The sequence below is a fragment of the Gallus gallus genome, chromosome 7 (assembly GCF_016699485.2).
Source record: "Gallus gallus isolate bGalGal1 chromosome 7, bGalGal1.mat.broiler.GRCg7b, whole genome shotgun sequence".
Lineage (NCBI taxonomy): Eukaryota > Metazoa > Chordata > Aves > Galliformes > Phasianidae > Gallus > Gallus gallus.
Genome location: NC_052538.1, coordinates 30,505,988 through 30,532,127, shown reverse-complemented (window position 1 = coordinate 30,532,127; position 26,140 = coordinate 30,505,988). Strand labels below are relative to the sequence as shown.

Below are 26,140 nucleotides of genomic sequence, written 5' to 3'. Positions count from 1 at the left end.
CAGGTCAGCCTCAGCACGGTGCGTCATCCCAGCAATTCCCTCGAGGACTGCAGCACACAGCAAACACTTCAGACTCCTCCACCTCACTCCAGCCCTGAGCCCCACGGACACAGGAGAGAACACAGCACGACGTGAACTGTCAACAAAAGCCTCAGAAAGCCTTCTTGGAGAGTTACTCTATCAAGTGTATGTCTCTGGTACTTCAACCAGGGCTGATAGTCGAAAAGAAGAAAGGGAGCCAGGTGCACCTCAGCCCAAAAGCCAAAGTAACGGGAAGACAGCAATCCTCAAGGCTCTCAGAGCTGGTCCATAAGATTAATGGGCTTCTCTGTTCAATTGACCAACTGCAAAAATAGGGAAGGAAAAAAAAAAAAAACCACACACACACACATACACAAAGCTGAGCAAAAAGAACTGAACAAGAACCGAATGCTTATTTTCTTTCCAGCCCTTACCACAAAGCAACCCGAACACTTTCCCTCAGACGCTGTCAAGCTTTATTCCAGAAGAATGACCGTTTCATTCCGGGCAAATTTAACCTTCTGATTATTTTTTTTAATTTACATTTTGAATGAAGGATTTACTTAAAGCCACTGCAATGAAATCTTGCAACTCTCTGACAACACTTACAAGATCCCAAACCGTTTTAATCCTCCTAAAGTGGGGATCTCTCACTGGAAACACTCCCCACAAACCGAGTTTTGTCCTCACCAAAGCTCTGACCCTCTCAGTTTAACAAAGCCACTGAAGTACTTTCAATGGGGAGGGAAAAAAAAAATCTTATTTTTTTATTGATGGAAAGTTTAAAGTTACTTCACCCCCAAAATGAAGCCTTTCTCTGGACCTGTCCGTGCTGCTGTCAGAAACACAGAGCGTATTGCTGCTCATCTCCTGACAAATTACCCTCCAGGAGAACAGAAATCATCCGTGCTGAGCCTCGGCGGCATGCTGGGGGAGCTGCCTCAATGCACACAGATGCAGAGCAGCACTGAGCAGCCCCCCACGCACAGACCAGAGCTTCAGTCCCATTCACTCATGGCTGAGTGGCACTCACCTTTACAGTGCTGCACCTGCACACTGCTCTCCCATCCATTGCCTTCTTGCTGCGGGCATATTCTCTCTTTTATTAACAATTGTGTAACTCAGTGCATATTCTTAAACAAGGCAGGTTATCCTCCCGGCTGTTTTAAAACAAGAAGGAGCAGAGCTAGAATTTTAATTAGCAAAACAAAACAAATTCTATTGTGTTTTTCTGTTGGGATGGTTTGTGAAATAAACTGGCCTCACCCACCAAGCTGCCCTCACCCCCCAGGTCTTCTCTTTCCCAAACAGGTATCACACATTAGTGATACAACTGCTACCACAAAGGGTATACTGGTGCAATGTGAACCACATGTCATTGCTGGGGATGGCTCTCACCACCAACTCCACCATGAGTGGTTGCTAAAGCTTCACGTTGTGCTTACTGCGAGTACCCAAACAGAAACACAGATCCCTAAATAAGTGCTTTCCAGGCACCTCAGCACACAGAGGTCAGTGCCCATTGGAACAGTGCCCCAGGAACCGCTGCCCCACACTGCGGTAACTCTGCTCCCATTGCACTGCTGCTCTCTGATGGGTGGTAACAGCAATCTGAAGACAGTTTTGCATATCCCAGTGAAAATCCAGTGATTCTGATGCTGAGCAAAGACAGAATCTCTATCTAGTGACCAAACACCACTGCCACGTCACGCATGTATAAACACAAACTCCTACAAACCCTGCGATGGTGAGTTCTCTACCCAATCTCCTGTTCACACAACAGACAGAAAGCCAGGCTGCTTTTGCAGCATGCTGAAACACCAGTGTGAGTTATTGGCCGCTGTGGGAGATGGATCAAAACCTGCCTCGGCTCCACCCAGCAACTGAGGAGACCGCTTGGGGCCATATTCCTTTCATAGGGCTGTGCCAGGCCAGGAGGCACAAACAGCCTTCTGTCCATTAGCCACAGCAAGGATGGGAACAGAAGGCTGCCACGTTACTTCAGCCCGCCCCCAGCACTTCAGAAATACTCACTGCCTCCTCCTCCAGTGCTGTCCCAAACTGCCCAGAACATGCGCAGGAAGCCCACTGCATGCAGACAGCCTAAGCAGACCCGACACATCATGCATGCAACAAGGTGTGTGAGAAGAGAGAGAAGCAATGAAAAGCTTTCCAAAAAAAAAAAAAAAAAAAGCAGCAGCATCAGGCTTTGTTTCAGTCAAAATAATAAAAGCTTAGCAAATAGAAATCATAAAAAGGAATTATAACTAAAAAAAAAAAAAGCATTGCAAAGAAAAGTGATGCAGCACATCCTTAATACTCAAGAGTTTAAAACTAAGCGCAGCAGAAATACAAAGGAATGCCTAAAGATGACTCAAGGAAGTGCATTCAAAAAGGAACAGAAAGAACATTACCAGCACACTTATGGTAAGCAGTGTGCCCTGGGCTAGCGTAAGCTTTTAGCATTCCATGTTCCAGCCAGGACAGCACACAGCAAGCCATCTGCTCAGAGCCAGGAGCACAGCAGAACGCTGTCAGTGACACAGAGCCCGGGCTTCTGCAGCTCACAGAGAGCACAGCAACACTCGGAGCTCCTGGTTAACTCAACCAACACAACTTTTTTGCTGTCTCCTGGCGCAACTCCCTGGGATTTCTCAGATTAACAACACTTTATTTTATCTGAGGTGCTTTGCCTGTTTCTCCTACCACAGCACCCACCTTGCCACCAGCCTGGAAGGAGGTGTGGATGTGATGGGACACAGCCACCAGAGCCCTGGCAGCACCACCTCCTCCTCACAGCCGACCCTCTGCTGTTCTTGAGGCAAACAGCCATACAGGTAACACCACTAACATCCTAAAGGTGTGGAAGTACCCAGGATGTGGCGCTTCCTTGACAGCACAGAGGCTTTTAGACAGGAAGCCAGACTCTGTCATATTATGAGACTCAACTACAAGGAGGCAGGACAGCCCACCTGCAGCCACTAAACACCCCCGGCTGGCAGCAAATCACATCAGCACCCACTCCCAGTTGTTCCCAGCTGCTCTCCTCCTCAGGTGCACTGATAGCACAGGAGCCTGTAAACCATGGCTAGAACAGGGGAAACCTTCATCTCCTTCCTACTGCATTCACTAACAACAATGCCATGCTTTGGGAAACCCATGCTTTTGTTACCCAATACTGAAACAAGCCCAAGACTCAAGAAACTTCTTAACAACTGGTAGCCCAGCCACACACTTGTTGAGCACAACCTGGCAGGACATCATCCATTAGCTACAGAGCACCTCAAGTTCCTCCTTCAGTCTCAAGGCTCAAGCAGTTTCCCCTTACCCATCCCACCCATAGCACCGACCCCCAGCACAACACACGCCGACAAAGCACAGAGCATACCTGCAACGGAGCTCACCGTGCTGAGCAACAGCCTGTGGGCATTCCCACCACCTCGTTAATCGGCAACAGCATCCCCGTTGCTCAGCTTTCATAATCCCCTCCAGCTAAGGAGGGTGGGTGCAAGAAACGTCGCAGGGCAGGAAGGCAGAACAGACACGCATTTGTGTTGTCGCCGCAGCACTGCCCACTCAGGGTATTTATAATTTGTATTATTGACTTATCCCACTCTGCTTCCAGCCTGCGCAGCCCAACGAGCTCAGTTGCCTTGGACACCTGGGTGGGAAAGTTCCCATCACAGCACATCTTCCATCCTTCCCTTCCCACCAGCCGACAGCGGCGGGGAACCCAAAGCTGCCGAAGCGCGGCACCGGGCCCCCCCCGTGCCGCCCCGCAGCCTGGCGCGGTACCCGCAGCGCCGGGCACGTTCCGCCCGCTCCAGCTCTGCCTCCTCGCACGCTCTCCTGCTGCCAGCCGCGGTGACGGCCCGCCGCAAAACAGAAGGAGCGAGCGCTGGAAGCGGGCAGGAGAGCTCAGCCGCTCCGCTGGACAGCCCTGCTTCCGAAGGCAAGATGCACCGGCATGAAAAGCGGTAAGGCAAAACGAGAAGAAAAAAATAAAGCACGGATACCGAAGCACGAGGAGAGCTCCGGGATTCCCCCCCAAAGCCACGCCGCTGCCAGCAAACCCCACAAGTTGTGCGCTGCCAGCAGCAGGCGCGAGCAGCACGAGTGCCTCCTACCAGGGCAGCGCGAGCAGACGCACATCAGCCCCGCGATCCTCACCGGAGAGCTTTCTAGTGAAGGGACGTCCCTGGAAAGCAGTCGCTGCAAACGCAGCCCTCCCGAACGTCATTACTGATCCAGAAGTAATGAAATAGCAAATAATACGGCCCCGGGGTGCGCATCAGCCGCCTCCCCTAATGCGCGCAGATGGAGCTCGACAGCTTTTCTGCTCTTCCGTTATCGGAGTGAAAGGGGATCTGTGAAACGCGATCACGGCGAGGCAGCTTACTCACGAGCAGGGCTTATTTCCGATTCCCCAGAAAACGCCTTTAAACGCTGCGATCGGGGCGGGGGGAAAAGTTTCCGTGTTCCACGGCGGCGGCGGCTCCGTCCCCGCGCCCGTCCCTCACACCTCCCACAGGTGCCCAGGCGGGCTCGCTCCGCGCGCCTTCCCTCACAGAACACCTCGTCTGTTTCAAAGCGAAGCGCGGGTCGCAGAGGTCAGCGGGCAGCCCGTGCCGCCCGGCTCGCTCCTGACCTTGGGTGCGCCGCGAGACGCCGACGGACACACGGACGGATGGACGGACAGACAGACAGACACGCGGCAAAGTCGGGATGCGCGCTCGCGGCGAAGCACGTTACCTGGCACGCAGCACCGCCCGAGGGATCAACGGGCGGTCACCCCCCCCTCCGACACCTCCGCGCCGGGGGCGGGCGGTTGGCACGGCGCGGCTCTCCCGGCCATCCCGCGCGACGGCACCGGGGGGACAAACGCCGGGCAGCCCCGCCGCCGCAGCTCTGCTACTTTTCACAGCCGGAGTTTGCAGCGGCGCCGGCAACCGCCGCCTTCCAGCGCCCCCGCCGATCCCCGCCCCGCCCCGCGCACCGAGCGGCCGGCGCGGAGCAGCTCGCCCGGCGCCGTCCCGCAGCCGCAGCAACTTCTGCCGCGCGCCGCTCTCGCGGCCCCGCCCGGCCGCGACCCCCGCGCGCCTCCCGCCGCACCTGCAGGCAGCCCGGCGCGGGCTGGGAGCGCTGCAGCGGGCAGCTCTGCGGAGCCGGCGCCGCGGGCGAGCCCGGGCGGTCGGGGCGGCGCCGGGCGCTGCCGCGGGCGGAGCGCGCGCTCGGCGCGGAGGGGCGCGCTGCCTCAGGCGGGCGGAGCGAAGATGGAGGCTCGGCAGCCGCCCGCCCATCCCGGCCTGACACGCCGACGGGGCTCGGCTCCGGCGGAGCTACCGCCGCCGTCTGACGCCCTCTGCCGTGCGGCTCCAGGGCGGGCGGCGGAGGTACCGGGGCGGCGGTTGTCCGGGCGGGAGGTGCCAGCCCTGTCCCAGGTCCTGCGGAAAGTTGTTTTAGACGCGTGGGCTAAAAGGGGACCGAGTTCCCCCCGTGCCTCATCAAACACTCACCGCCGAGCTCTCACAGCAGGTTCACCCAGCCCCAAAGCCACTCGCGCGGCGGTCAGACGGCGCCGTGCCCACGCGTGAGGTAATGGCCAGCCCTGCGAGCTCTGCCCGGGGAGCGCTGTCCCACCGCCTTTCAAAGTCGTGGCAGTCATCTGATATCTTCTGGAACGCAATTAGTGCAGGACATGGCCAAGTGGCTGAGGCCGGCGATTAGGAGGGGAATATTTATTGATTGCAGGAAGAGGAGGAAGGGTGGTACCGAATCCATCACTTTTTAAATACACAAAGTGAACCATCTCAGCGTATCGGCGCTGTTTAGAAATTCAAACAGGCATTATTCACTGCAACCAACAGTATTTTGTAAACCAGCCTCTAAGTTAAAGGATTATTCAGGAAAAATTAACACGTATCCAGCTTACCAACTACCCACGATGAAATTACTGCAGTATTTATTCACCTTTTCGCGCATCTCATTTCTGCACTCTCACAGAAGCTTCACTCTCACACTGTGCAGAGTATGAAGTGAATTATGACTACTGAGACATGGCGGCACGGACCCAAGCCCTGTGATGGAATGGCAGCCAGGCCCTGCCGCTCACCTTGGCACATATATGCCAAGTGACACCAGGACTGCACGGTGCTAGGTGAAATAAATACGTGTGCTTCGAGTGCCCTGCAGTCAGTGCCAGAGGGCACTCAGCTGGGCTGAGCCGGCCCCAGCTCCGCTGCTCGCCCGCCCCATCGCCAGTTGTGAAAGGTCTCATTCTGTCTGACACGATGGAATGCAGCTCGTGAAATGCCACAGGTTTTTCACAAAGGACGCTTCTATTTTTCCTGACCAGAGTAGAGGCAGTCCCCATCTGTTTGCCCTCTGACAGCCTTTGTGTTGTCCTCTGCCAAGAAGAGAGACTTCTTTGCACCACGCGTTACTTTGAGTTGAAGCAGCGCTGCTGCAACTCTTAGCTCAGCTTGTCGATGCCCAGGCTGCGTTAATGCCGCTGGTGTAGTGTCTGGGAATGGCAGCCTGAGCCCCTGCAGCACTGATACACAGCAGAGGCAGCATGAGAGGGAGACGAGAGGTCTGTCCAACAGCAGGCTGAGTGCCCGCTCTCTTCGTCGCGGGCATTCTGCCTTTTGATTCTCTTCCTTGGGATTTCAGTGTTCCTCGAGGACTTTGTGGAGGAATGTATGTTACCTGAAAGACAGGTAGGAAAAAAGCAGGGAGTAAATACAGGAGATAAGTGTGCTTTTCTCAATTTGAGTAGATGAGCTGAAGTAAAAAAAAACAAGCAGCAGCAACAGGAAAATATAACACAGAGAGAGTATGAAGGAGCTTGGAACAGATACCAAAAAATGGAGTAACCACTTTGGCTTTTATACTTCTTCAACCCCTATCACTTGTTGTTTCTTCTTACTTCTGCTATTCTGATCCTCCTGTTACATGGAGTGGGCCTGCTTTGCAGAGCTCAAAGAAAGGAAACCAGCACCCAAGCACTGCAAGTACTGGAAGCATTAAGCCAGTTCTTCCTTGTGGATGACTGGCTTGGACTAAGAAGAGAATAACAAAGCTACTTGAATGACAGCTTGGATCAAGTTCATAATGACCTGGTTTGTACAGGCCAGGTGTTATGTAGATTGGAGCTTGTTATTGTGCATAATTTTGGCAAGCCTTGCAATGCAACAGCCAGCTCCAGCAGAGCTGGGCATAAAGCCACATACTACAGGCAGGTCTATCTTCAGCAAGATGGGTAAAGAAGCCGTCTTTTTCTGTTCTCTGTACCGTGGGGATGTGAACCAACCTGCCTGCACAGCATCTGGAATAAAGCCTATAGAGGAATAGAGAACATTTTCAAAAAATGAAATTCCAGACTTATAAATGGAGCAACTGCATAAAAACACATGGACACGTTTATTGTCTGCTTCTTGGGAAACAAGGATTGAGAGCAAGCTGGTACTAGAAACAAGCCATCCACTCCAGTGTCAGTAGAAAGTGATCAAACTATGCTATCCAATGTCCTTAGTGATATATTCCACCTTTTTTAGAAAGTATTTCCTAATACCGTATGAATTTTTATGCTATCTAAAAGTAGATACTTGAGGCATGTGAATGAAGACCTGTCAAAACCAGGGCTCACCTACGATTTGTTTTCTCACTCTTTGCCATTAATATGCACATGGTATGATTTGTCCTTCAAATTACTTGGTCTGAAATGTTTTTCTTCCTTCAGATGGCCATTTTTTTAAAAGGAGGAAGATAGCAAAAAAATAAATCAGGAGAAGTGTCCCAGGTGCAATTTTTGTAATCATAATTAACATTGGACTTTCAGGATATCTGAACACTTTTCACTGCTGCTCATTATGTATTCCTATGCCCCGAGTTAATAAAAGAGACTGTGCAAATCAGATCAAACCCAGTTAGACGAATTAATCCACTTCCTATTCTTCGTTATAAGGAAGGCTGTGTAAGTGTGGTGGCAGTACTGTTTTTACACAGCACCACAAAAGCAAACCTAACATGGGGGAAAGATAAAAAGCACCAAACAAATTCTGAATTATATAATCTTTACCAGAGTACTGCAACTGCAAAGAAATGACAGCTTTTTCCGTATACGAAATATGGTATTTTTATTTTTAGTAGTATTGGCTTTCATGCTGGAGTCAATGGCACCAGAAGAAAAGAAGAAGAAAGTCAAGCAGATAGTGAATGCCTGCCACAATAGATGAGCAGTCTGAAGGCACAGCTTTAAACAAGGGCTACATACAGGACAGGCACCCAGTAGTTGTGGCTGCTTGGGCTTTAATGCTTCACAGAAAGGTGGGTTATGAGAAGAGAAGCTCAAATCGCAAATTCTTGAATCTCTCATTCTTGCAGAACTTACACTGAAGGTTTATAAGTTATTTTTAATAGTCTATTATAAGCTGGAATCATGGGAATCTGAAAAAGAAATTATCCTCTCATCCTTAGGGGCAGCGCCTCAGAAATCGATGCTAATGAACAGACTGCAGTGTAAGGAAGTTTGCATTTCCCCTGCTGCACCAATTCTGGGCATTCACAAGGGACACAGTGAGTGCCATCGTGTGTAATTAGAACAGGGAGGGAAAAGAAAGAGGGTATCAGTCATTCACACTTCTCGTAGTGTCATTTCTTTGTGGCAGACCTAAAAGATTAAGCAGGCATTCCATTTAATATTATTCCTATTTAAGAACCAAACATAATTTATTTTTAATTATGGAGTTATCAAGACACCTGCCATAAATGATGGCAGTCCTGTTGTGAACATACTCTCAGATGATGACTTCTTTAGTAATGCAAAAGAAATGCATGTAGGTAGGACTTTAATCTTTATTAAGACCTTAGCTAAACTAGAGCTCAGTGAATACTTAAAGCCAGTCTTAATGTTGCATTAGGGCCAAACTCACTACCCACTGTGGGGTACAATACCCCAAATCCCAGTGTGCATCCCTGCCCAAACCTGAAACAACTGCTGAACCAGGTTTTGAAGTCAGGCCTCCAGCAGCGCTGAGCTCACCGGACAAGCAGAAGGGCAGCAGCACACCACTGCCCTCAGCTCCATGTCCCTTCCTGGTCTTCTCCACCCTAGTTCTCTGATGATTGGAAGTGATTTCTAAAGCACACATCATTCTTCTTTATATGACTTTATTTTGCACTGCTTTCCAAGGTATAAGTAGCAGAGGGTGGTCCCGCTAGCTACAAGGGGTGAATGGCAAGTCTGAGCTAAATATTAGTAGAGATTTAACCCCCCTTGCATCCCCTGGTGGCTCCCAATCACAGTGCAGAGACCTGCTCTTGCTCATCCCACCCTGGGTTCCCTTAAGAACCCAAGTCCTGCAGTCCTTCAGGACTTTTAACATTTAAGCATTTAACATTTGCACTCTAGACCCTTTTGGGACACACCTTCCAACTGGACTTTGATGAACTCAGCTGTACCAGCAGGGGTACATGAAGATCAGAATCCACCACCTGCCCTCCTACAAACTTTATGTGTACGAGGACTTTTTTTTTTCTTTTCACCAACCCTAAAATCATTTGCCCTGTTCAGATTTCAAGACGATCTTGAAATTGAGAAGGCAGGATCAGACCTTTTGGTGCCAATGTTGGGTTAAAGAAGGAGGTATATTTATCAAGCATATAATCACTACAAATTGGAGTACAGACCAGAACTATTGAGAAAGACCAATTATCTTCTTGGCTAGAGTCCCTGGAGGTTAAATATGTGATAGCCTTGTTAATGTTCAGGGAAACACAGTACTTGTAGTGGTGTGTAAGAGAAAGTCCTCTTAAAGTATGACGGCATGCCTGTTAAAGAAAAAACGGAGCACGGTACGGCATAAAGCAATGCATCTGCTTCCTATTCAACACCTGTGACAGGGCAAGAATTCCACCTGCCATGCAAAAGAAGAAAAGCTTCAATGGAGGCACTTCACAAGCTATTAACCTTTCCTGATTGGAGTCTAGCTTTACAGAAAGAGCAGCGAGCAGCGATTCTACTCGTAGAAAGAAGGTCTTTTCTACAAGTAGTAACTGGCAATAATTTAGCAGCTGGGGAACCTGTCAAGAATTAAGGTTTTTGTGTTCTGAGACGCTACTTGGTAACAAAGGTGATAGCACGAGATAAAGTGGGCTTCAGGCTAGTGAGTAATTATTAGGTCTGAAGCTGTTGAAGACTGTAAAAAAGAAAAAAAAATTCACAAGATTTTCTTATAATTCTGTTTTTGCTTTTGGCTTTTCTGCTTTTTTTAGTGCTTCTCTTCCACTGCTTTAATTAAATGTTGAGGGGATTTGCTCAGCGCAATCAATAATGGCATTCTGATGCTGATGTTAAATTGACTGGCTATTTTTAACATGCTTCTTAGTTATTGCCTGTCATCCTTCGTCACACATCTGGGGTTCTGCAGATACACACTACCACAGGAGATTCCCAAGAAGGGTTTTTCCTCAAGGAGGTTCAATCCCATCACATAGTTCTGAGCATCCGCACAATGGATTAAGTCTAGTCACCATGTTAGAAACACACAGAAATTCCTGCCTTGGGATTGCAGTTCAGTCCAACGTCAATGCACCCTGATTGCCCCGTGCCTCTGCTCGATGGACTGCGGCAAAAAAGCAGCTGGCAGGCAAGGACAGTCACGACAATGTTCAGCCTCTGAAGGGTTGGACCATACCTCCAAATGGGCCGGTGGAGGTAAGAAGTTCCTGAATGCAGCCAGCTGCAGAAATGTGGTCTGACCCAGCCACTCTGGTACTGAACAGTTTCCATTCTCCAACACACAGCACTGAACTTGGCTGGCTCTGTCTTGTGAATATATGTGCACAGATCATTGCTCGATACAAAAGTATTCCTAGCACTATTTCATAAGGGAAAAAAAAATCTGTCTTTAATAATTCTACATAATACATTGCTAATTTTATTATTTAAATGAGCTGTTATTAAATTCCTTGTCTACGTGAAGTAAGAAAGCATTCACACTATGGATAGCTGCAATTTTTAAGACAAAAGAAAAACAGAACTGAAGATTCTACAACAGAAATAAGAGGAAAGAACGAACAGAAATTCAGTGCCCAGCTGAATACTCCATCACAATTTCCAGAGCACTTGCACAGAGAGCAGTCGCCAATTTTTGCCTCAAGAACCAGCAGTGAGAAGGATGTCCAGCTCAGCCAACAGCCTCCCTTCATACCAGCTCTCCCCCTCTTCCAGGGGCTCCCTGTCAGGACTCAGCCATCGCCACCCTCTTCAGAGTTTCTTTACAAGTTGTTGATAAGTCCTGTCTATACACACGCAAACACAATGAATGCATTACACACAGTTTTCCATCAACTTACCATGTTTTGCATAAGTTTCTAAAATCGCACACCTCTGCTTTTTCAAATATAAAATAACATATTAAATTTAACCAGTTCCCAATAGAACTGATTCAATTCAAATATCATTCATACCTGCATGTGGAATGCATGTAGAATAGAGCTAAACAGAAGTCCAAGAATAGATACAAAACACGTTTGAAACAATTTTTGTTGCCTATGTTTTAAAGAAGGCTTAAACATTTTAAAATGATCCCCCGCTGCTTTCTTCCTCTCTATTTAGGGGTAGCAGGGAATTCGTCTTAGGTTCATTTCTTCTGAGGACCTGCTTACTGTACAGATCACATTCCTTAGGCAATGCTTCCAGGGAGATGTATTCCAACCCATGCACTTGCACTGGCAGCCTCCTAGCAGCATTTTGGAATTAGTTCAGTGTACCTGCTCCTCTGTTCTCCACCACGCACTTCTCCTGTTAAGCACCCGAATCAGCATCATTGCACACATCAGGTAGTCCATGAAGCAAGTAATTGACACATCCTCACTCCTCAATAATTCACAAAACCATCAAGTGCAGCACATCCAGGAGCATCAGCAGTACAGGGAGTAACGGACCCAAACCTTTCTAAAGGCGACCACCTGTGCTGCAGTGCTTCTCAATACCACTAACCAACTAAGCCAACAGTTACTGACTTTAGTAATGTTTTCCTCCCTCTAAAATCCTCACCTGGTTGTTTCTTTCTAAGGTCTGTAGTGATTTATTTTCCCTCTGTGTGTGTGCGTAAAACAAGATGAAACCATTTCCTTACTAAGTTCTGTGTTTGAGTGACATTTCTGAACTTAGGGGAAAAAAAAGATGTACTGTAGTCCTAGAACCTATGCACAAGTACTGAAAGTTTGCTGCTTTTCCCTACAGCCTTGGTTCTCAGAAGCATATCTGATGTATTTACTAAGAAATGTGGAGTATTTTTTTTCAGATGCCACAAAATAATGTAACTATCTTAGGCAAAGTCTCATTGCCTCCTAGGGACAGAGCAAACTGCTGGTGGAACTCTCTGAACTTTCTGTTAGTCTGTATTGAAATTATGAAGGATTAGTTATAATTAACTGTAATCGTGTCATTTTCTCCCAGCCACTCAGATGAAAGAAAGAAGGAAAGGAAGAAAGAAGGAAAGAAAGGAAAACCTACAGCAAACACAAGTAATGTGTCTCTATTTGCTTCGTATCCCTGAGTTCCTTTTTAACTCGCAGAGCTCTCAAGCTCTTCTCCACATACCCCTTAGCTTTCACATAGGTAACTGTTCCTTGCCTACCACAGAAAGATAAGCATTTTAACAACAGATGAAGAGCTAGTTATACTGAAAGTGCAAGAAGCTTAAAACAAATATTTAATATTAAATAAGTGCTTTCTTACTGAGCCATTTGTGCTCCCGAGTGTAATAGTTTTGTGGATACCTATTGTTGATTTATTCATTTATATTACTTGAAGAAGCCTGCTAGAGCCTGTAGGCACACGTTCAAAAATAATTTAAAAGGACATGAATTCATCAGTGATTCAATGACAACTAATGGTAATTCACTAGCTGAACCAGTGCCAACTGAAAATAACATAAAAAATACCTACAACTCAAGATTTCTCCTACTTTAGAGCTATAAGCTCTCAACATTACCTTGAGTGCCCACGGAACTCACATATCCCACCTGTGTGGTAGGTGACAGCTTTCAGCTACCCGCTGGCCACCTGTGGTTTCCAGACTACAAAGTCCCTATGGACAGCAGTTAATGCAAAGATACACTTCAGTGGCTGAGAGAGATCAGTAACTGTGAAAAGTAAGAGACAAAATGTTGCATTTATTATAGTCATCCCAAAATAATATTTACAATGCTCACATCAATAGGTTTTATTTATCCAGAGGGGGTGGATGGGTTTGCAAAAAAAATAATACAATATTAAAATTAAGCAGATTTATCCTTTTCTGTTGCTTGAAATATTTTGGAATAATCTACTTTAAGTTCAAAATCATGCCGTAACGTTCCTAATTCAATGTCATGGATTCTGGGGAATTAGGATAAGAAGAGGCACATGAGGGATGGCTCACGTGCTCTCCCTGAAGAGCATCTCCATTGTACCATCAAAGGCAATACAGGAAATACCATCAGGTACAATCCTAAGCAAAAAAAGATACATACTTCTTTCAAAAATTCCAAACTGGTATTTTTTGCACTACTTCTTTGCCCCACTCTCCCATCTTCCAAGAAACGCTTTCATAATAAAGATGGTGTATGCAGAGTCATCCATTTTCTTGGTCTCCAGAGTCTGCACTGCTGGCAGTACCTACCTCATGCCAGCAGTTCTGTTGCTTTTTCTAAAATGCTGGACCAAGCAAGAGAAAACAGAGGAAGAGTCTTCACATGCCTCTTAGCCGTATGGTGTCCTAGGCTGGATTACCCGCAATGTATTGGAGCACAGCGCTTCAAAGGAGGAACAGCTGTGAGATTTCAATGCTCAAACTAAAGCTGCAGTTTTATATATCAGTATAGAGTACAGCAGGGTCGATACTTCAGCGAATTGAAATATAAGCAAGAGAAATTTTACCACATAATTAAATCTTCACAGCAATGGATGAGGAATTTCATACCTAAAATAAAATAATTGCTCTTAAAAGTTACCAAAGGAGGGTTCATTTGGTGGATGTTTCCAAGCTGCTCTGTAGAAGTCATGACTTTCTTAGCATGAGTACTGAAGAGTCAGTGCCAGTTGTGGGGTGTTTGGCGAGATCAAAAACCACTTTGTACGTTTGGAGGTATTGATTTAGTTGGGGAAAAAAAAAAGGTGTCCTTTGTGTCTGATGGTTCAAGTATCCCTCACTAGTTGGCAGCAGTTTCTGAAAGCTGGGCTCTATACCTGTTTTTATGCCTTCAAACATTCTCAATTAGCAGACAGGCTTTAGAACGTTCTCCCCATTCTGCATTTTCTGTCGGACCTCTTTGAAACCCTGAAATCAGCTGTGTATTGCAGGTAGTTGGACTCGTTTTTCCTAAGTCAAGGCAAGCATACAGCAATAGCAAACGAGATGCTACACTATTGCTCTTCAGATGAATCAGAAAGTCACCAGCTTTTAGCTTTTCTACTTTATATTATTCCTGGAAATAATACAAGAGTGCCTAATACAAAACTTCTTTCTTTTTTAGTTTTGCATCTAGAATTACACAAGCTTGAAGGAAAATAAATCAGAGGATGCTCAGTGCTTCCCTAACTCCTGAAAAAGGCAGACTGACAGAAACAGATTGAAGTTTTAGTGAAAATCTGAGACCTGTGCAGATTTCATTCTGCCATTCTCAAGGGAAAGCAAGGTGGGAATAAAAGAGAATGAGAAGAGCAATTCACGAACTATTCAGCCTAACTTAATCCCCAGACACCAGAAGAGTTTTGTTTGCAGAGTACCAGAAAAGAATTTTTTCCTGGGTCGTTAAATGTTAATCTGAATTAATTCATGCTCCTCTTATCAGGCAGATTAAGTCCATATGATTGCCAGCAAGTCCCCATAATTCGATTTATGTCTTCTCATCCATCTAGAAATCTGAAAAGAATCCTTGTAAATGATTAAATATTTGATTTTTAGTAACAAAAGGAATGGAAGAAAAAGCATAGGCATGTAAATGGAAAGCCCTCTGGGTAAGGTCCAGAGGTAGCTGGAAAAGTCTACTGCCTGTGCTGAAAGAAAGTAGAACAAAGGTAGCTTTAAAGTTTCATTTGCTCTCACGCGGCAGTGGCAGGGGTAAAGCATTTGTACCACAAGCACAAGTAAAGTAAATTAGCTTGGGATTGCTGCGGAACTGGCTGCAGCACGAGGATGCAGGATCTGTACCCCCAACTCTTAAGTACTGAGGTAGGCAGAAAGGGACCTCAGTATGGGGCAGGAACTGATAACCAGACTTAAAAACAAGGTTTTTGCAGCTAGCTTACAGTGAAAGCTAAATGCTTAACCTCGGCAGTGATCAGACAGTGGTCATTCACTTGTTTGGAGAGCCTAGTTGCACCCATTAATTTTAACAGAAGGATGAGAGTTATTTAATTCAGAGTCTTTTCAAAATGAAATCAAGAGAAGAAGACAAAAATGAAGACTAATGAGACGACTTAAGAAGACCACTTTCACTGTGATTTATTAGAAAAGAAATAACCTGGAAGCCAGGATTCACAAAATCCCAACCAATCATCCATTTCATGTAAAGTTGCTGTCTTAACCTGCCAAAAGAAATCAAGTGTAAAAATGTAATGAAAGAAATGGCACCTTCCTCTTCTACTTAAAGATAGTGTTTAGCTTTAAAAGCATAACCTAAAAATAAGCGCTGCCGTTCGCTAGTCTCACTGCATACTGAGATCCATTCTTCTTCATTTAATAGGAAACAGACCTAATATTCATTTGGTATCCAGTTAACTTATTGTTCAATGCAAACACACCATTTCAACATATAAAAATATTTGTTTATGATAAAGAAGCAAAATACACCTGGCAATTAACTAACATGCACTATCCACGTCTACTCAAATTGGGCTTATTTCCAGATCACCAACACTGCGTACATCAAACCATCTCAGTTTGAGGCAAAAACAGTTGTTAAATGAAACCATGAAATAATGTGTAGTTATAGGAACAGCTAATTTCAGCTTTTGTGGCAAAAAGATGAGACAGGTAATGGTCCAATTAAAACATACTTATAAGCCTTCCACTAAATTGCATTTCTTTGTATGAGTGGTGAAGTTGAAGTGAGTTTGAAGCTAACGTGACTCAATATCTGCTCTGTGAGCACAAGGTTTTTGGTTGCAGCATACCCGGAAAGTAAAGCGTGACCATCCTCTGAAGTGATAAATGCCAGACACATTTACTGATCTGAACATCAATAATTCTGAGAACTTCTCTTCCTTGAACTGCATTCAGCAGCATCTGAAGACTTCTCTGCAATAAGTAATAGCTACTACAGCTTCAACACAGCTATAATATGCAGAAACCTTCCTTCCTGCTTTGAAAATGTTTCAATGCATCCATTTCCTCCAGAGTTTAAGTTGAACTGCCAAGCATTTAAGCACCTAGCACTCAAGAAGCTTGCCTAGCGCACTGGTGTAGTTATACGCATACAAAAGTGTAAGTAATAGAAAAGATAGGCTGCTAGAAATTGATAGATGAAAGGGGGAAAAATCCACTTTTTGACAGTGATGTTATTACTGTGCCAAAAGTAGTAGCTCAGACCTGAGCACTGAACCTCAGAGAGCTGCCTGTCCTGTTGCATCCACTTAGTAAATAGTTCTGCAGAACTAGCGGGCACATCTTGTTCCTTAACGACAGGGATGGTTCTGCACCCATAGCTCGGTCTGAGCAGCAAGAAAAGGGGAGAACAAACACCAGTTTACATCAGGTAGAATCGTCACTGCTCCTCCTAACTGAGGCATGTCTTGCTGTAGACAGCGTAACTTGCTCCACCAAAAAACAAAACCCATACCAGGCTGTGTGCTGTCTCTGAGGCGTGAGGAAAAATATCACCTTGTGCTTTTCAGAAGGCCCTGGAAATGGTGGTGGGTCCTACAAATGAGTCTGACTTCTCAGCTCTTTGACAGAGTGCAAATTCAGCTGCTGTCTTTCTCAGAGGAAGAAAGAGAAGGAGATAATGCCACAGCAGGAAATCCTTGAGATACTTCTTTTCCTTCTGATACTTTTGCTGCTATATATCTCATGGTTGTACAGATTATTCTTCTGCAAAGCTGTAGCTCACAATGACAAGTTACTTGGCCAAAAAAAAATCTGAGTTATACCGTAGAGTTCGTGTAACTGTGGTGATCAATAAGAGCTAATAATTAATCAAGCACTATCATCCCAAAAGTAGGTTCTCACTTAGTAAAAAGGTTAACTGGAAAATATAGAGCATACTGTGGCCCCAAAATTCCTTATAGTTAATCAGTTTGTTACATTTCAGGCAGCACCCTGACAGCCCACAAATCAAGTGAAGGCCAAGGAGGCTGGAAATCACTCTGCCCTAATTGCAGGCTCCAGCAGTGGCAAAAGACTGAGATGTCGCATCCCGATAAAACAAAAACAGGATGTACTTTCTCGGCTTGAATCTTATCTTAAGACCACATCCAAAAATAGCAATAATGCCTTTCTATTCACATTTTCCTAAGGAGGTTTCACTTCGTCCCTTTTCTTACATGTAAAGTCACACTGAGGCAATAGAATTGCTTCTTCAGAGTATCTCTCCTGTGAAGTGAGCTTATTAGTTCAGGTACTAAATATTTGTCTATGGGAAAGAAATTTTTTCCCTCATTAATAGACCTACTACGTAGTATCATCTTCAACCAATAAAGCCATATCAGATAAAACAGCATTTGATGCTTTGGCTGAAACCTGTTTTTGGTATCACAGCTAGAAATAAACTGGAAGAAAGTTTTGCACCGGATTAGATACCACACAAATAATGTCTGTACTGAATTAAAAGATTGAGTTTAAATACTGTTAGAAGTACAAATTGCCGAGATGTGTTTAAGCGCTGCAGCAGGATGAATCAGTGTATGCCCAGCACTCCCACTAAATGTATTTATCCAAAGAGCTGCGTGGATAAAAGTGACAGAAGAATATGCTGCTAAAACTGATCGCAGCAGTTGTTTCCTAACACTGATCACGCCAACGCACTGCATCCTTAAGACATATCTTGGACCAATAATTTCCTCTTGAATGCTTGCCTTCAAGTCCTGTCCTACTTCAGAACAGACTGCGTGTTATTTCTAATTATTCATTCTCCCTTCCAGCTAATGGAAATGGAAGAGTGGCTGGGACAGGAGCATGTAATGATGCAAATAAGGGCTTCTGGATCTTGTCCAGCTTCTGCTGCCATACTGGGGTATGAGGAGAATCTGTATGCTTGTATCAGAGCGCACTGTAACCCTAGTGCAATTAATGAAGTTGGGTTTTGTTCCTTCAAGGGCAGGCATGAAGTAATAGGGAGTGTGGGGTTGCCCACTGATTGAAGCAGAAAGCCTTCAAGGTGCAAGGAGGGGGGGACCATTAATACTTGCAGCGCACGTGCACAGAGGCAGTGAATTAACCTTCCCCTGCAGCCTTACCTTTGGCATCACCTGAGCTTTGAACAGCTCATTTGTCATTCATCTAAGTGCTCTTTCATCACTATTTTCTGGCAAAGGATTTTATAATTATTACCAATTACTGTCTATAATATATGCAGCTTTCTGCAGTGCAGTTATATTTCACCACTGAACTCTAAAACAAATGTCTTTATTAAAAACACACTCCGCCAACTGCATGACACAGTTACTCTGAGATAGCTGTCAAAGAAAAACCTGACATAAATATTTACCTTATTAGTAACAATAAAAAGATTGTAGTTGGGTAGGCACAGTAAAAGCTATCCTGAATTCTGTCAGTGTCCATCTGCTTCTAAAGAACTCAGCCTTCCAAAAATTGTAGAGCAATGGGAGAAAATATACGGAGCTCAACTTAATACAGAATAACTCCCATTTTCTGCATAATCCTGCAATAGCTCTTCAGGATTTGCAGCAAGCAGAGAGAAGCATTTAAGAAGCACCACTTGTCAAAGGTATGTTTATTTGCCATTGGACATCAGAAAACGCTGGGTCTGCAATGAACCTGTTTACTCAAGCTGAGCTGTGTGTTATAATTATGATCATCAGCCCAAAGGACTGCTAAATTAGCACAGCCAATAAAATCAATGAGATCAGGGGTACAAAGAGACTCAGGAAGGAACGGATCTGCAAAGAAAACTACTTAGTATGACACAGCTGCCCTGTGCCCCCGAGCTTTGTTGACGCAGCAGCTGTAGGGACACTGCTGATGGAGTGCCTGGTGCACGCCTTCCACGCAAAACAACAAACAACATTAAATGGAAAAGCTCTTCTCTTAGAAAAAGCCATGGCTTTCCTACTCTGTTCTGTTTTGTTTTCATCAACTTGAATATCCGAGAAATCAAGGTAGGCTATCAGAGAACGTAGACTTGTAAAGTAGCAGGCCAAAAAGTCACTCAAGCCACTGTTTATACATTTAAACTAGGCAACTGCAATCCGTGAGTTGTGTGTTAGGGAAAGGTTCTTCACCAGAGGGCAGTGGGCATGGAACAGCATCCCCAGGGCAGTGGGCACGGCCCTCAGCTGCTGGAATTCAAGGAGTGTTTGAACAATGCTCTTAGACACAGGGTTTGAAGTGGTCCCGTGTAGAGCCAGGGGTTAGACTTGGTCATCACTGTGGGTCCCTTTGGGCAGCTCTGCCCACCATAGGGCAGTGAGGACACAGCAGCCCAAAGAAAAGGATTTTGCAGCTCACCTCTAGCTGCCTGCACTGAGTGGAAGTGTAGTACATCACCAAGCAAAAAGCAACGTGCATGGAAGCTCGTAGAAATGCTAGGAAGAGGAGACAGAAAGGCTTGTGGATGACCCAGACCATTGTTGCCACTGAAATGCCTTTTGGGGGATTCACAGGTATTAAATGGAGCATCTCCAACCAGATAGAAAGCAATTTCTGTCAAATTTCCAGGACAACTTGGGTAACAAAAGGGGTACGGGGATGGAAATAAATGAATGTGACTCCTCACATTCATTCAATGAATAAATGAGCTGTGACTCCTCACTGCTTACCATCTTCCTGCTTTTAACTTCACTCCTACAAGCTTTTGTAAGCTTGTATATTTTTGTCTTAGGGAACATGGTTTAATAATTTTCCTTGTGATTAGGAAAAAAAAAAAAAAAAAAAGATTAAACAGCAAATTCCTTGTCCACAGAGAGCAAAGGAGAGAAAAACACTTTGCTCTTCCTTTCTGTGATCTTCTTGTGATAGCCACCCCGTAGCAGTAAGGAGAAAGTGAAGCATATTTCCAAGAAAAGGACACCAGAGTTTCTCACCTCAATATAACTCATTAACTCTGATTTCCAGCTCTCCGGGAAGTGCAAGACCAGGCTGCAGTTAAAGAAACTTTTCTGCCAAAGGTCAATGAAAATTTAGTTCTAAGAAAATAGTGCAGAAACCCCATGACTCTCACCTTTACATGACAGACAGAAGCGTATGGGGTTGCAGGGACAGGGTTTAGATGCTTCTTCTCACAGCACAGCAACTACACTCAATTCTGCCATTAAAATATCTGCAGTAAATATACCAGAGCTGTAACGAAGGTTGGAATTATTAAGCTTTGCCCATCTAGTAGAATCAGCAGCTCATATCCACCTCCCCGTATGTGGTTTCTTGATTAAAACACTACTAAAGACTGGATCCAAGAAAAATGGCTTGGTGTAACAGACTGAAATCAGTCTCTCTCTCTCTTTTAAATTTTGTAATTTATCTGTAATTAAATTAATTGCTGCATTTGGATATCCTTTGGGAAATCAAGCACAATTAACTGCATTGATCAAAGTCAGCATCAAAGATGATGAGATTCAGAGGACGATGTCAATATATAAGTTCCCCATAGAACTGTGTTAAAATCATCATCATCCTTCTGGTACCCTTTCACTCCATCAGGAAGTGGCTGGAGGCCGCTCTGTAGCTAATGCTGACCTTCAGCTGTGACTTAGTTTATCTGGATTAGCATAGTTATTTGCTAGAACCTTAACAGAACAAAGAGCCGATCAATATGAGGTCAAAACAGAAGTGTCACAGACTGCTTTGGCCATTCCAAAAAGGTGGCATCTGTCACCAAGAGTTACTGCAGGAGCTGGCACAGCACTCCCGTGGCAATGCTGAGGGCATTTCTTTGGGCAGCGTCTGCAGACAACATCCACAAGCCCTTTCTCAGGTATATTTCATGCCCAGCAGTAGGCTGCATGAACAGGCAGGTCAGATTGATCAACAGAATGAAAAATGTCAGGAAAAAAGAGAGAGGGGAAAGAAAATAGCAAGGAACAGAGGTTATAATACTGAAGAGTTTCATGAAAGAGTTTAACCCTTAGGTACTTTGTGCTCATTTACACCAGTGGCTTTATAAGAGAAGCCCAAGACAGACAGGATAAGCTCAAGGTATCAGCTACATAGCGTCTTGCATTTCAAGTAGTTCATTCATTTACTAACATTCATTTACAAACAATGCTTCCTCACACAAAGCCTCATCTGCAAATGAAGTGCTCTCATCATAGACAGAAAGTATATGGTACACCTTCCAAATAAAGCTGCCAGGAATAATGCAGGTGACTATCCTGATTCACTATGGATTTTTTTTTTTTCCAAGACACAGGGATCAATCATCATTCTTACTTTCACTGCGTAATGCCTTTTATGAGCAAAAATGATCTTCCTGGTGGTCAGCTCCTGCAGGGCTGGGCTAAGAGTCACCATGTGAGCTCAGACATCGGAGGGGATGCAACCCGCAGAGCTCAGACCATGTAAGGATCTATGTGCCACCGAACTCACCCCCAAGAGGACATCGAAGATATTCAGAAAACATTACATTTTATATTACAAATGCAGTTGATCACATCTGTTTATTGCAGAACCATTATGCAGATATGGTTTCAGGATGAGCAGATTGCCCTGGGGAAGGTCGATCCCAGACTTAGTTCTCTGCAATCTGTAAGAGGGTGTAGGTGGAGAAAAGTATCCAGCATTTGTTTAGGGAAGAAGGGAAGCTGGAATGTGAGTCTGTGTTCTACTCCGCCTTCTCACTCCGGTTATTTGGCAGTTAACGGAAGCCTTAGCTATCCACCCTGCACGTGGGATGAGATTTGCCCTTTTATTAAAATATTTTGTAAATGAAAGACAAGTCTATGAATTTCTGCTCTCAAAAAATATCTCATAAAGCCTTTGGCTTTCATTTTTGTCATGGAGCAGGTTTGGAAGACTATGCTAATCAAAGACCCTACAACTACAGCTTCTATATTTGGCGGCTCGGTATACTCTCATAGCCTTAATTAATGCACACTATTAGAAGGTTAAAGCTGGTCACAGGTCTCCTGTGACTGTCATCTGTGAAATAATGCTGTTGGAAGTATAGTTCGGGTTCTACCTCATCCCGCCTGCAAATAAAACCACGCATATTCTGCACATCTTTCCCCCTGAACACTGACACCTCGAGCGACATAAAATCCAGCCAGCGATGTGACAGCTGCCAAGGTCAATAAGAGTTATACTGAACTGCTGAGTAAGTGCTGGTCACACAAATCAAAGCTGGGTAGGGCAGTTTAGCATACACAGATCTGTAACTTATTCCCACTGCTTTTTGGGCTGAGACATTTTTATCATTTTTCTCCTTTAGGAAATGCTCTACAATGAAATGTGATGAAGTCAAAGGTATTGCATGAAATCTTAGTATTGTGCCCTTTGCATTGAATTACTCATTAAAAAAATACATTGAAAACACATTTAACATTTTTGAGGAACTTAACACTTGAAGGAATTGTAGAAGGGCAATGATATGAAGAAGTAAAAATAATTTAAAGAAATTTCAAAGACACAGTGGGCAGTGCTGTCGAATCATGGCCTACGTTCAGCTGTTCGGATGAATTCCTAAACTAGGAATTTCGGTTGGGCAATTTCAAGAGTACTCTAAGCCTTCTGCCTCTGTTGTACTTATCAAAGAGGTTTTGGTATTCATCAGCAGCTTCATGGTAACTTACAGTTATCAGAATTGGGAAATTAGATTTCCGAAGGTGTCCCCAGCAGATCGGTAAGGATAATAAGGTACTGTTGGCAGACCCAAGGGTTAGATTGGAACTTTTATCTCAACTCCACATTTAAATTAATAAGCATAGAAACTGTGCAAGTTGTGTTCTTATTGCGCACTGCTGAAATACGAAGACTTACAACAATTGCATAGAGAAGTCACTTTGAACTTTGTGCTGTAAGGACTTGTGTGCCAAACTGGATCCTTAGCAGGTATTTACTGCCAAATTGAGAAGCCCTGGAAATAGAAACTATTAACAGAAGCGCTGATGCAACTGTAACTAGATTGCTGCGACCAGTAGCATTCCAGTAATTACAGGGAAATAAGTGTTAGAAGGGGAACGAGGACAGAAAGCTCTCCATCATCTGTCAGGCACTTGCTTGCTGCTGGATTTTCTCTGAGAAGGAGAGCTCCTAGCAGCAGGGCTCTGCGAGGGCTTCTGCCTCCCCTTATTCTATTTTAAGGCTGCTAATTGATCCTCTGAGGGAAGGCTCAGTCCTTTCAACGCAGCCTGTTAATGGGGAGCCTGCACCACGGCGGCTGGAGGCATGTGGGCGCGGGGCCTCGCAGCCTTTCATGCCAACCTTCCCAGCGCTGACTCACCAGGCAGGAGGCAGCTCCCGCTAGCAGTGCGGGGGCTGGAGCCGAGGCACACCGCTCACAGCTTGCTTTGCCTGAAAGGAGCCTGGCTGACCTAAATTCCAGGTGTGGGGATGGAGAAACAAAGAACCCAGGTTGTGTTGGAGCTCTTGAATGGTGCTCATCCACACTGCAATTTTAATTGCTGACTCTGACTTGTAATGCAGAATAGCGAAAGCAAAATGATCAGCCTGATGCAGTCAACTGGCAATGCCAATGGGATTGCTGCACTGGAGCCTGATAGCCTGTCCTTAGCTGACTACTGTGTTAATTCTGTGGAGCCACTACCAGACTAAGTGGTTTGATCAAGTGTTTTGCCATTTGAAAACCAAGGTAGTTTGCCAAGCAAAATGGCTCACGATTAAGAAGGAAGTATTTCAGTTTATTCGTTCCCTAAGTGGAGCATAGTTTAATTTAGGTCCAAGGCACTATCTAGGAAACGCTTCCATTCTTCTTACTCAAGGATACTTGAGTTACATCCACAGATAACACTGCATGGTGGAAAAGAAGGAAGCTTCTTGTCCCCATCCATCCACACCTCTTCCTTACTTGTTCTTTCTGCCGCCAGCCAGGTTGTTTCCAGGGATGCTCAGCTTCCTTTCCACCTATTGCCAATTCTAACAGAAAATTCTCTAGTCTCTGGAAACATTATTTTATTCTTTAATCTAAAATACCAATAGATGCCTAATTTTGCACTAATCATATGTAAATTGATGCTAAAGCCAATTGTTAGATTATTCTCCTCACTTAGAATATGTGAATATCTTGGGGGTGGAGTAGAGACAGCTCAGCAGTTCCATACCCGCAGAAGCCTTTCTCTCTTTCCAAAAACCAGGGCTCAAGTATCAGTTGCTGCAGACTAAACCGGTCTCACCATCTCCAATTCTATCAGCAACCTACTCAACAAAACCAAGCGCTCTTTGGCTGGAGCAAGCAACCTGCATTTCTACACGTGCTACAAGCATTTTGCCTTCAAAGCTGTTGAATCATCAGAGCTACTGAATCACAACTCTCAAATTCAGCATCAAACGATTCATTCACTGCAGAGCTGGTCTTATTGGTCAAAACATTCAGCAGACCTAGGGTGGTGTAATTGCACTGAATGCGAGGGCAAATCTACAATTCATGGATATAATTATCATATTAAGAGAATCATTTTTTCTAGGTGATTCAAATGAGAGCAGTTTGTCTTTCTTCTTTCCCGATCTTCAGCATGGCTTTGCTGGAGGAGAGATTTTATCCCTGGATTTCCTTCATCAGACAGATCTGGGCAGCAGAGGCAGCTCAGGGTTTAACTACTGCAGAACAAAATTCAAGCAGCAGCTTCTAACACACAAAGTAGTAATAGTGCATCTTTAGGCTAAATCTTTTTCAAAACTTTCTCCCTAATTTTTTGTAGCTGTATCAATTTTTACTGAAGGTTCAGTGATTTGCTTACTGTAGAGCCAAAAGAGTTTGTTCTTGACTCTTTTCAACTAGTTCTGTGGGATTTTATTGATAAACTACCTTGCAAAGGGAGTATACACTCTCTTACTCTTGCGGCATGAAGCAGACAAGAGATATTGGCCAGGGGGCTGGGGGCTGCCTGAGGCTAGATGAGCATTTGTGTTTTTAGGTTTTGGCTGGTATATTCAGGGACACATAATAAAATAGGGCTTTTATTTTAAAAATCAATACAAAGACTGATTTTAAGTCAGAAAACTGTTTTGTTTTACCATCATTGGTTTTTTTTATTGTATCTCACATGTTGTTTTTCCTCATATTTATCCTGCTAGACAATAAGTCTAGACTCCTTTTGAGATTCAGCCATCCACAGTACCTTATTTTTCTGAAGTAGTTCCTCCCCTTCTGTTAGTGTTGCTGTTTTTATACCTTTCTCACTTTGGCTTTCCTACGGCTTTCTCCATCAAGCTGTTAAAACTAACTCAAAGACATAAGTCATGGTACGGTAAATGGCATTTACAGACAAATTGCTCATTTTTTTCACTCTGAGCTACACGGACCAATAAAATAGAAAACCAGATGAAGCAATGAATGACAAGTTACACATCTAGTTCATACGCTGTGAGTTATTAATGCCGGGCCTGGGTACACCAGGATGATGCCAGAATTAGTGTAAGGAGATCCTCCTCTTCAGCTCTGCTCCCACTTCATCCTCATTTCTATCTCACTCTCACTGATGCCACTCCTTGTGATGCCACAGTGCAAATCAGTAAAATTATCCAATTAATTAAAACCATGTACTTCTTAAAACCTACTTCATACAGATCATGTTCTTGCTCTAATTTATGGCCTGGGCATGAAACAATTGCAGGAGTAACCACAGCAAAGGTGGGAACTCACTGACTGAGAGGCAGCCAGGTGCATCTGAAGCTGGTGGAGCTGTTACTACACATCCAGTGTTGAAAACCTAGAGTAAATAGTGCATTCTCATCTGCACGGTTTCTTTCACTGCACCTAGTTAAGAAAGCAGTGTTAA

The 26,140-nt window shown here is 44.7% G+C and overlaps 2 protein-coding genes across 13 annotated transcripts in view; one reads left to right on the top strand and one right to left on the bottom strand.

The window, feature by feature from the left end:
• The window catches only part of THSD7B (thrombospondin type 1 domain containing 7B), a 481,009-nt gene that overhangs the window by 287,475 nt on the left and 167,394 nt on the right, over positions 1–26,140 (bottom strand). For 3 of the 12 annotated variants that reach the window (XM_046944128.1, XM_046944127.1, XM_046944124.1), the window contains one exon: positions 5,954–6,729. The gene's annotated coding sequence lies outside the window, so the exon portion shown is untranslated. Of the gene's footprint in view, positions 1–1,054; positions 1,182–3,409; positions 3,748–4,037; positions 4,101–4,191; positions 4,744–4,773; positions 5,215–5,953; positions 6,730–9,711; positions 9,853–10,718; positions 11,326–13,056; positions 13,177–26,140 lie in introns of those variants that run through there. The other 9 variants (XM_040704268.2, XM_040704269.2, XM_046944125.1 and 6 more) reach the window with 8 other exon arrangements.
• Positions 2,391–5,615, top strand: LOC121113399 (translation initiation factor IF-2-like). Its single transcript, XM_040704150.1, has 3 exons — positions 2,391–2,448; positions 3,737–3,998; positions 4,592–5,615. Exons 1-3 carry the CDS (start codon positions 2,391–2,393, stop codon positions 5,613–5,615), a joined length of 1,344 nt encoding a protein of 447 aa, XP_040560084.1.